The sequence below is a fragment of the Sminthopsis crassicaudata genome, chromosome 6 (assembly GCF_048593235.1).
Source record: "Sminthopsis crassicaudata isolate SCR6 chromosome 6, ASM4859323v1, whole genome shotgun sequence".
NCBI classification, from domain to species: Eukaryota; Metazoa; Chordata; class Mammalia; order Dasyuromorphia; family Dasyuridae; genus Sminthopsis; species Sminthopsis crassicaudata.
The window spans coordinates 158428191-158440292 of NC_133622.1; the positions used below are offsets into that span (position 1 = coordinate 158428191).

A 12102-nucleotide genomic window follows, 5' to 3' on the forward strand; every position below is an offset into this window, starting at 1 on the left:
TTTTTTACAGATGTTACTTTTCATTTTCAGCATGATTCAATAATAAGGAAGAATGAAAAAGTTCAGACCCTGTTAAAATAAAATACCATTGAATAAGTACTCCATGGTATTCTATGCTACATCAAAATGAAGAAGATGAAAATGTTAAGCTGAGAAATGTTTTTCTAATATATTTTCAGTAATTACATATTTGACTCAATGTGAAATTGCTTTAGCTAAAATAATTAACTTATTTTTTAAAAAATGGTAGTGATGTGGTTACAACTGTAACTTGCCTGGGTGAGAAATGAAAGGTACAGAACCAAAAGGATCTTCTGGAGGGTGGTTCTGTGAAGCAGAAAGTGGGTCTATTTTCTTATTTAAGGATGTTCTCTCCTCGAACCTGTCTGTAAAAATAAAATGAAACAGAATAAAAAATAAAATAAAATAAAAACAAAAACGGTGGTCCTTTTCTCAAATAAGTGCTAAGTATATACAATCAATCAACAAGTATTTATTAAGTATTACAACACATCAGGCACAAGGCATAAAGACATATAAACAGATTAATCCTATCCCTTAGGGGGCTTACAGTCTACATTAGAACTCTAACAACTTAAAATGTATAAAAATCCATTATTAAATGTTTCGGGGACAATCCTAAGGCAATTTATTTCACTATATGTCAGACTTGTTTAATAAACAATATGTCTCACAAGAAGTCTGTTTTGTGCCTTCATTTATTCAAAGTCTCCTAATACTTTTCTTTCACAATACATTGGATTCCATTATGACAATTCATTATTACACAAATCTGGAAATAATACATCTAATTAAAAAAAAAAACCCATCAAATTAAAACTCCCTCCCAGAATCATATAAATGAAAAGCACATGATATAAGACCCTATGGAAATAGGTGGGTCCTATCTTCTAATTTGAATCTAAATGGTTTTTACCTTCAATTATTTTGTACTTAAGTAACTTGATTCACTAATCAATCACAAGTCATTTCACTAGTACATGTAATGCTTCACATTCTTTCAGGACAAGTATTTCATGGATCCCTCTATTATTTGTGGCACTTAGTAAAATGATCTATATACAATGAGCATATGCTGGCCAACACTAATTTATAGTGCAATAACTGGTTGCTCATTCTTCCCTCTTCCTTAATATTGTGAACTGAGATCTGGGATCACAGCTTCTCTTCACATCCATGCAACAGCTTCTACTTCAGACTTCATGTATCTCTGCAAAATCCAGAAAGGGTTTAAATGCTCCTATGGAATTAAAGTTAGCTTTTAAGCCTTGGGCTAACTGTACAATGTCCATTTATGGGTTGCACAAATTATATAGGCTAGTACATTTTCTAAATTTGTCCCTTAAGTATTGCTACGGAGGTACACTTAACATGCTAAAGCAGCAGATCTCTAAGTGAGGTTGTCAAATCTCTGAGGATTCCCAACTCTCAGGGAATCTGTAAGTTCAAAAGTATTTTCATAATAATACTAAGACATTGTTTGCTTATTGAGATGTTGCTCCTTTTTTCTAACTACATGTCTATGTGAGGCTAGGTTTTCTCCCTATGCTTCAACCAAAGCAACACATTAAAATAGCCCAAATGCAGATGCAGACATGAGAATCCATCTATATTCTAATCAGCTGCACATTAAGAAAGGTTGGGGAGTGGGGAGGAGTATAAAAATGATGCCACTTTTAAATTAATTATTTGTTTGGGAAAATGTTTATTCTCATATGTTAATATGTAATGGGACGATTATTTTAATGAATAAAATTTTATCATTTTTAATTTCTAATAAATATTAAATAATATTAATAGATAAAGCTTACATAAAAAAACTCTTTAGGATCTTTGATAATTTTTAAGAGTGCAAAAGGATCCTTAGATCAAAAAATATAAGAACTGTTGTGCTAGAGTTACACCATTTTCCCTTGCTCCCACCAATTAAAAAAACAAAACAAAAAAAAAACTTACCAGGTCTAAATGTGTTTTTGTTTATACAATGCTGTAGAATATAATAAAAAAGCGGTGGTTTTTCATTTGTTTCAGAAAGTAAACTAAGATCTGAGAATAACCTGTAATTTAGTTCAGTATAATTGTGACTTGCTACACCATGAAAAATAAGGCTTTGTTTAATTTTTTGCTTTTTATTTATTTAACATATTAGAGGGTGATCTTTAATTTATATAAGATGTAGTTTATATGGAGATAGCCTTGTAGACAAGATCTGAGTTCAAATCCTGCCTCTAACATACTGGGTATGTTACTCTAGTAACTCTGGTAACTTAAAGATTGGGGCTTTCAACACATAAAATACATTAAGATTACAAGAGAAGCCATTTGTTAAAAGTCATCAAAATATTTAAAAAACCAAAGTTAATGGACTATAGGTTAAATGACTCAGCTGTAAGATTATGCAAATGTAGGTATTCTGTGATGGTAGAGGAAATTCCCTCAACTATATAAATTAAGACTTGGCTCCAAAAATAATAATAAATAACAAAATAAATGCAAATAACCAAATTGATCTTATATCATCTATATTCTGAAGTAGCAAAGTGAAGTCAAGAAGACTAGTGTTTGAATCCTACCCCTAGACACTTAAAAAAAACTCATGTTAACTTTGGCCTAGTCACTTAATCTTTCTTAATTGCAGTTTCCTCATCTATTAACCTGGGATAACAGCAGCACCAGTTTTACAAATATTTTGTGAGGATTTAAAGAGACAATAATAATAAAGTTTTCCACAAACTTTGTAAAGTGGTAGCAATTATTATTGGGAAGTTGAAAATTATTTCCTGCATTTTTGGTGATTAGACATTTCAGGAGTGGAGAGAAACCTGTCATCAGAGACAGACCAAATGGGAATATGTGAGTCAAGGCTATGTCAAAGGAAGGACTCTGGCACAAAAAAACTTATTAAAAAGCTTACATTTATAAAGCCTTTTAAGATTTACAAACACTTTACTTCAAATGATCTTCACAATTTTTTGAGGTAGATAATATTGAACTTATTTTACAAAAAAGGAAATGGGCTCAGATTAACTGACTAGACCAAGGTTAACATGACTAAATGGTGGTAGGATTCAATCACCAATGTTTTGATTCAAGTCTACTATTTTTTTCCATTACTTGATGCTGCCTAAATTCCTGAGAGGTGGGAGTGTGGGGGGGAAGGAGAATACTTTCATTTTGTGCCTAATTTTATAAGAGGTGATTGATAGTACAATCTAAAAACATAAATCCAAGAGTTGGTATATTTCTTAATCTGAAAACCCCTTTCCATAATACTATAGTCAGTCAATTTCAGTCCTAGAAACCATTGTGTCAGGAGAAGCAGGAGAAGCAAAATACAGTGAGAGGAGGATCCTGCCCCATTCCCTCCATCCCCACTCAGTGGTTCCAATGTACAGCCATTCTCAGGTCAATTTCCTTCTGTCCTAATCAGCTCTGGAATGGGTAGCAAGGCTTGTGAAGTTGTTAAAAACTGGTCTGTGATTTCATGGTTAGAAAGTCAGTTCTCTTATGAGGACCTATTTTTAGGTGTGATGGCCTCCATTACTCAGGAAGAAACAAATTCATTTTAAACAATACTTATGTTCTTTTTCCTCTAGTGGACCGAAAAAGTAATGGTAGTACCATTTTATTTCACAACACTACAAATGGCTTACCAGATAGCTACATACACAGACTATATAATCTAAAACAAAGGTAATTTGCTTTTTGCAATAAATATTTCCTAAGACATACAAAGGTTAAATTTTGTAAATTAAATCATATTCTCTTAATATAATTCCTGAGTCTCACAGCTTATTTACATAAGGTCCTAATGATTTAATTATTTTCTCCCTGCCATTATATGCCTCTCTTCATCACTCTAAATTAATGTTCTAAAAACATACTTAAAAGCACTGGGAATTTTACTTTCTCTAAATATAAAGAAACCTTCAATTAAAATCAAGGTAACATTTGTATTACAAAATGCCAACTCAAATCTCCCTATTTATTTTCAGAATTCTAATTAAACTTATTAATTTCTCTGATACTAGGAAATATCTCTAACTGTAATTTAAAAATATACCTGAATTACAGACTTCTGTCACTCTTCTCAACCAAAGAAACCATTTACTTAAAAGTTTGTACAGATGTACAAAAACAACTGCTTTTCAAGATTTAATTTATGTAACAAACTATATAAAAATACAAATATCACTTCACAAGGGTTAAGATCAACATGTTCCATATTGCCTGCCTAGATAAATATTATTAAAAAGTCAAGTTCAATGGTTTGTATATATGACCTAAACATTAAAATTAAAGTATAATTAGTATTTGCAGCTATAAATACAATGCCATTTTTCAACTATTTTAAATCTTTATTTTCAATTTTAAAGTATTTTTAAGTTAAATATTGGAAGGATAAAGAGATTTAGTTAATAACTGAAATTTGAAAATTTTAGCATAATTTTATTTTACTGTACCAGTAAAAAAAGCCAGTCATACATAAAACTTTCACAACTAAAAGTCCTTTTCAAAAATAGCCAACTACAGATAAGCATGTACTTGTCTATGTTCCATTTGTTATTTCTGTAGAAAATGCAATTATGTAATTAAATTATTTATTTTTAAATGCCCTATATATATATATGTATATATATATATATATATATATATACTTTTAATTAGCCAAGCTTACTCTTTACAGTGTTTGATTATATAAGATTTAAATGTCAAAAACCAAATTCTCTACAAACAAGTGAAAAGACACTATTGTTTCTCTGTAAAATGTGTAGCTGCTCATATGAGTTTTCAGTTTTTAAAAAAATTGCTTCTAAAGAATCTAACTCCTATGGAAGACAATGCATTTGGTATTTAGCACTGGGTTTCTATAAAGTCACAATCTAAAATCCTTGAATACAAAGGCAATGAAAAACACACAAACTCTAACTTTTTAAGAAAATAAAATATACTAGTAGGGGCAGCTAGATGGCACAGTGGATAGAGCACTAGCCCTGAAGTCAAGAGGACTTGAGTTCAAATCTGGTCTCAGACACTGAATACTGCCTACCTGTGTGAACCTGGGCAAGTCACTTAATCCCAAATGCCTCAGCAAAAAAAAAAAAAAAAAAAAAGTATAATAGTGAGATAAAGTTAATTATTTTGAACTCCAATAAGCATAGATCAAATGTTACATATCTTATGATTAGATATACTTAAATTAAGCTAGGAAAAAAAATCAATGACAAACCCAATTTAGTATTAAACCAGACATAATAAAGCATTATTTTGATACATCAGTAAGATTAGCAGTATCAGCACTATTACAATCACTATTAGAAATTTTAAGAATTTTGCATGCTTTAAAAACACAGTATATATAATATTTTTTCAAAGTGACATGGAATTTATAAGGTAAAAAATTAATATGTCAATGCTACTACTCCTATAATGAATTAAAATCTACATATAGGGTCACAATCTAATTAGGCGATTCTTACATTTTTAAAACATCTAGAAGCCCTCAAAGAAAAGTTATACACAGAATAACTAGGATCTATGATTATTACCCCATTAAAATTTTTTTACAATTAAAATACATATTTCAATTTCAAATGGTTGCTGTTAATAGACTGGATACTTTTCTAAGACAGGGGCTGGAAACTTTTTTTCTGCAAGGGCCATTTGGATATTTATAACATCATTTGTGAGCCATACAAAATTATCAACTTATAAATTCAAGCAGTGGGAGGTTGTTGTACCTAGCTTTGAGCTCACCATTCCCTGCAGCTGCCTTAGCAAATGACTTTGTGGACCACATAAGGCCCACAGGTCAAATATTCCCCATCCCTGTTCTAAAGCTATAACAAATGTGAACTTTTCTCTATGATTCAGTTATCGTTATGTAGACTAATTTTCTCCATTGCCATAACCTGTTACATGTGTAAGATCTTTAATTCTTAATTCACTGCTTTTATAAACATAGAACCAAAGCCTGAGGTCTTCTCTTGCAGAATAAAATGTGAATGTTTTACTTTACCTTTGTTCTAAGTATCACTGAAAATAAAAGGAATTTGACCTACAGTTACTGCAGTGGTTTGCCTTCTCCTTTTCCAGCTTTCAAAGATGCAGAAACTGAGGCAAACAGAGCTATGTGTCCAGAGTCACATAGCTATTAAGAGTCTGAAACAGGATTTGAATTCAGGTCATCCTAATTCCAGACCTGGTACTCTATCTCAAGCCAAAGTTGCTCAAAGTGAAAGGAGCAACTTAGTGTACAAAATTTCCCAGCAGTCTAGAAGAAGCAAAGTTATAAGATAGTGACATGGATTAATAATACCACTTTTGCCAATCTATACTGTCAATAGAAACGTTAAAAAGCATATTGACTCCTAAACAAAACACTTTGCCAAAAAACAACAAAATCCAAGCTCACAGTGTTTAAAGCTATTATCAGAATGCCAGAATTGAGAATTCTAATTTGATCTTTTTTTTTCTTTTAAATTGATTCTGAATTTCACCATAGTGATTTAAATTTTCCCCATCAGTAAAGTTTTATTTCCTTTAAAACAAGTGTTGGCAAACTGTGGATGATACTGTTTCTGTAAAGTCAGAGAGCTAAGAAGGGTTTTTACATATGGAAAAGTTTCATTCGATTTAAAAATGTTAAAGTTCATTCTTAGCTCAAAGGCTCTAAGGCTCTAGTTTACCAGCCCTGATTTAAAGAATCTTTACCAACAAGTGAGACTGTACATTTCTAAACGTGCTTAACATTTTTTTTTTTTAAAACACAAGAATTCAAAATGTTGCATGATGCTGGTTTTGCCATAGTAGTTTTGAAATTTTTGTTTTGCTGCATAGAACTCATTTTCTCAATTGATTTTGCAATCATTTCATTGTTTTTAATCAAGTAACCAGAAAATATGATACAACAAACATTTTAATCTCAAACTGTTTAAGATGATCATTTAGTCTAGCAATTTTTGGTTCAACTATCCAATGTAATGTAGGAAACAGCTTCACCGGGAATTATGCTGTGAGACTCCAAAAAAAATAAAAATTAAAAAAAAATTAAAAACTAGAGACTATAATCCAATCTTTTTGTTAGAAAGATGTCCAAAAAAAAAAAAAAAAAAAAGAACCCATGGAAAAAATATTGTGTCTCCTTTGTCATCTATTCAGACTCAGCTTTTTAATACTCTCCTTCCATATATGTCCTTCTCTACTCCCCTCCCCATAAAACTTGACTATAAGATTATGTGTACATATATATACATGTATAAAGATACATATGTGATAAAGTCTAAAATAATGCATCAGGATTTAGAAATATAGAAATAATTATAAGTAAAAACATTGAGATAATCTGACTTGAAGAAGAAAGGAGTTTATTTAGCTATTGCCATGTCAGAACAATAAAACAGCCCTTACAAGTAGCCACTCATCAAAAGGACATTACAAAACATTAACATAATGTAGTAGACCATATTTTCTTTCAGGCATTTTCAAAGGGCATTTCAGAACTTTCCCTCCCTCCTGCTCCCCCACAGAATTGCCTATTTGGATGTACAATAAAAGAGGGCAGTAAATCACTAATAAAGCAAGCAACTAATTTGTGTCCTGGTAGTTATATTTGAACATTGTTTTCATACTGAGAGTCTCATTTTAACAACAATAATGTATAGTCTTCAGAATTAAAAGAGCAAGGTGATTTTCTGCTACCTGAAATAGATATCAAGTGGTTAGTTTTTAGACACAACACACTTGGATAATGGACACAAAGGAGAGAAGGTAGACCTAAGACTGCCCTCAAATGCTCCAAAAGAACTTTTCACACATTCCCAAGACCACAGAGACCAACCAGAGGCTCCTTTATTGGGAAGCCAAATAAGCCTTCAAGCATCCCTTACTTGATCTCAGAAGGTCAAACTCTCTGTCCAAGAGCTCCTCCTCTGTTAGCTTAGAGAAATTGTCCTCTCCAAATGGATTCCAGCCCGACATGTCAGGGGGGTTATTGAGGTTTTGATTTGAAAAAGTAGCAGCTACCTCTGCATCAGGAACTGCCCTACAGATCAATTAAGCAAGAGGAAGGGAAAATTAAAAGTTTGAAGATACATCTTCATTTGAAATATACATCCTCCTATCATTTAAAGGTTAAAGTTTAAAAGAGATATATAGCCAGAACCACGTGTGACACAGAACCAGTAGGATTTTGCCCCAAGTCATAAATATATGGATATTTTAGAGAATACCCAACTTTCTTCCAGAAGTTGGGCTAACAGTGTAAGGCTACATACAGCCCAATCATGAAGCATTGAGCAGTAGAAGGGAGAGTTCTCTCTCTCCTTCTCAGAAGACCAATTCTGTGGAGATGAAGAATGTATTCTTCCCTGCCCTTCACCTTTGATCTGGCCCCGGGAAGGTCCCACTGCTGTCACTTCCATTTCGTGGGTCCACTAGTACGATATGTTCCCAGCTGGACCAGGCTGCATTTGAGACCTGAGGGATTCATACCAGAATCAAAAGCTCTCTGTTTCCTCCCTAAACCTTGAAATAACGCAAGAATCCCTAGGTATATATCTGTACAAAGATAAAAAGACTGCTGAGAATTTAACTCTATACCAAGTCCTCAAAGTGTTTATATAGTCAAAACTATTTTCATATTATTACTAGTACAGTAAATATTAATAGATATAACTTACATAAACAAAAGTACTCTGGGCTCTTCAATAATAAATTTTTTCAGCTAAGGGGTACAATGGATAGAGCACTGGACCTGGAGTCAAGAAGACCGGAGTTCATATTCTACTGCAGTCATTTATTAGCTCTATGAGCCTGGGTAAGTCCTTCAGCTTCTACCTGGTACAGTTTTCTCATAAAATGGGGGAAATAAAGACTCCTTGTCTCCCAAAGTTGTCAAAGGATAAAATATTTATTTAAAAAAACAAACAAACCTGCATTTCTACAAGCTCTTTGTGAGAGGAGGAAATAGAGAGGAGGGGAAAGACAAAATGAAGAAGGCAGAGGATGGGGGAAGAGGGAGGAAAAGAGAGAGTGGGGGAGCTTTCCCGCTCTCTCTTCTCCCTCTGGGTCTCAGCTAGAACTCTCCCATCACTAAGTTCAGGGCTGGATTCAGTCTTGCACATCAAGATCCAGATATGTGACTGATTATTTCAGGCAATGACAAGAAATTTCGGTGAAGTTATCACCTGCCTTTATCCCTGCAAACTGACCCAAGAACCAATAATGATCCAAGACATTCAGTTTACAATTCTGATTAACTGGTTCAGCTAAGTTGATTGATCTTTCTACGATTGAAACTGTGGTTGAGAGGCACATGGCCATTAGCACTGTACCCAGCAAGTTAACATGATAAGTGGGATTCAGAGTCAGATTCCTGGGCCTCAATGACCCGGTGGTCCACTGTCATTCCTATAGCTGCTTTAAGGGCCATCTTCTACCCCCCCTCTAAATGGAAACTCCTTGAGGGTAAGAGCAGCTTTGTCTTTATCAATGTATCACCATCGTGTCCATAGAATAAATGTGCAGAGAATGTAGCATGTGTTTACTGAATTGCCAGCAATTCACTAGAGCAACTTTTTCTCCCCATAGCCATTAACCTAAAACTTGTAGATACTAACAATAACTATGTTATTTTTTTCAATAGTGTAAAATATGCAGATAAACATATACATATGTGTGAATAAGACCTGGACTGAGAAACTTTTGAGAAAATATTAAAAGCAAAGAGTTGGATGACAGCAGGAAAAGCCTTTTTAAGTTTAATATTCAACACCAAATCAGCATGGGTAAATATAAACAATGAGACAAAGGATTCAAAATAAACTTACCTTGAAAAATTAGATTAAGGAATAAACAAGGTTCAATTAAATGGATAACCTATAAGTTAAGATGGAAAAACAAGCATGTTTTTAACAAGTGGAATTTTTGGTGGTAGCTTGTTTAAGATGGGTTTTTTTTTTTTGCTTGTATTCCATTTTCTATAACAAGTCCTCAAAGTGTCTATATAGTCAAAAAGTCTGCATTAGTACAGAGTCACTTATTTAGTCTTGAATGCCAAGGTGGTGACAGATAGTTAATCCTTATTTACAAGTACCACTCATTACTGGCAGCAGACTTAAGAAACAAGGAGGATTAAAAAAGTGAGAAAAAGAAAAGTTATATGAGATAAGCACCCTCTAGAAATTGCCTTGTACTACACAATAGGAGTAATATTTTAAGGTTATATTCAAATAAACTTTATATTAGAAAAATACTTGCCTATTGGCACTGTAAGAAGAGTCTATTATGGCTCCAACCTGGGAAGGAAGGGATGATGGGCAGGAAACTAAAACTGGTGAGAACTCTTGAGGGGAGGTAAGATACTCAGGTGAATGTTGTTGCTGTGGCTGCCGCTGCTGTGCAAGCATTTGCTGCTGTAAGAAAGTCTGTTGATATTGCTGCATCTGAAAGAAGGAAATGCTATCATAAATACGCCAATGCCCAAGCTGTTAAAAAAGCCTTGCGGAAGTCTTAGCAATATGATATTCTTCTATTACTACTTTCTATGTTCATAGGATAAATGCCACACACTTATTAACCCAGGAGTTCAGAACCCTCATTAGTTGTATTTGGTGAAAGTTTATTTTTGAAGGAATTCAGGGAAAAACGTCAGTCATAAGTGCTGCCAAGCCTGGGGTCATTCAATATAAGTGAGTCAAACAGTAAAATTGGAAAACATAAAATTATTCTCTGAAACAAAGACATTTTCATTTGTGTTTGTACCAAAGGATTTCAGAATTTCTTCAAAACAGCATGTGAATAGGAAACAAATAAAAATGTGGTCCTTTGCTATAAGAAAAGTGAAATTATACTCAACTTACTGGTTACCTCATATACAAATTCATGTGTCAAGTTCAAAAAATTAAATCAAATTTAGGGAAATGTATTTTTTTTTCTTTTTAAATTGTTTTTTGTTGTTTGGGGAAAAGCATCCTTGCCAAATAATTACCCTTAATTTTTTATAAAATGTTATGGTCAGGGGGCTGCTAGATAGTGCAGTGGATAGAGCAACCTTCCTGGAGTCAGGAGAACTTGATTTTAAATCCAGTCTCAAATACTTAACACTTCCTAGCTGTATGACTGTAGGCAAGTCACTTAAACCCAAATGCTCACACACGTGTGGACACACACACATATACATATACAAATATGGTGAATTATAAGCTCTTGTTCTACATCTTTCAAAAACTATATACACTTAATTTATCATGTCAACAAAGAATATTCTAGGAACCATACAACACTTACCATTGCAGGGTATTGGGATACAGAAGATTGCTGTTGATACACTGAATGCATTAAAAATTGTTGTTGGACTATTTGCTGCTGCTGCATTGCCTGCTGATATCAGAGTGAAAACACAAGCAAAAATAGGCAACTGATCAATGTCTCCAAATTAATCCATCAACAAATATATTAAAAGCATCTTGTCAGGTACTATACTAGAAGCTGAAAATACAAAAACAAAATAATAATAGCTAGCATTTATACAACCTTAAGGACAGAGGATAATATACATGTTCTTAGTTGGCCTTCAACAACCCTAAAATGTAGAAGCTATTATTATTCCCTTTGCAGATGAGAAAACTGAGACAGAGAGGTAAAGTGACTTGTCCAGGATCACACTGCTAGTGTCTGAAACAGGATTTGAACTGAAGTCTTTCTGACCTGAAGCCCAACATTCTATCAGGAGAAACATGTACATACACACTTTAAAAAGTATCAGATCTGTGATTTAGTGAACTATCACTGAAGAGAACTTATTCTACTAACACAAATAACTACCTTCTCTGCAACCTATACTTTAATATATAAGCTTAAAATATAGTCTGGAGGGAACTAGGCAACTGTCTAAGAGAGTATATGGCTTGGCCAGAGTGACAGTCAGCATGTGCCAGAGGTTGAATGCTACTCTTTTAAATTCAAGACTGGTCCTAAAACTTTCATAAGGCTGTCCCACAGCACAATATCATAGAGTACATCTGAGAGTAACAGAATAGCAGAGGGCTAGAACTTAGAAAGCCTGGATTTGTCACTTGT

At 33.4% G+C, this 12102-nt stretch overlaps 1 protein-coding gene across 6 annotated transcripts in view; it reads right to left on the reverse strand.

The window, feature by feature from the left end:
* BMP2K (BMP2 inducible kinase) overlaps positions 1–12102 on the reverse strand; it is a 114529-nt gene that overhangs the window by 15765 nt on the left and 86662 nt on the right. For 4 of the 6 annotated variants that reach the window (XM_074273485.1, XM_074273491.1, XM_074273488.1 and 1 more), the window contains 4 exons: positions 11311–11403; positions 10282–10466; positions 7911–8065; positions 276–386 (listed from right to left, as the gene is read on the reverse strand). In XM_074273485.1, coding sequence (XP_074129586.1) covers positions 276–386; positions 7911–8065; positions 10282–10466; positions 11311–11403 — 544 coding nt within the window. The remainder of the gene's footprint in view (positions 1–275; positions 387–7910; positions 8066–10281; positions 10467–11310; positions 11404–12102) is intronic. The other 2 variants (XM_074273486.1, XM_074273487.1) reach the window with 2 other exon arrangements.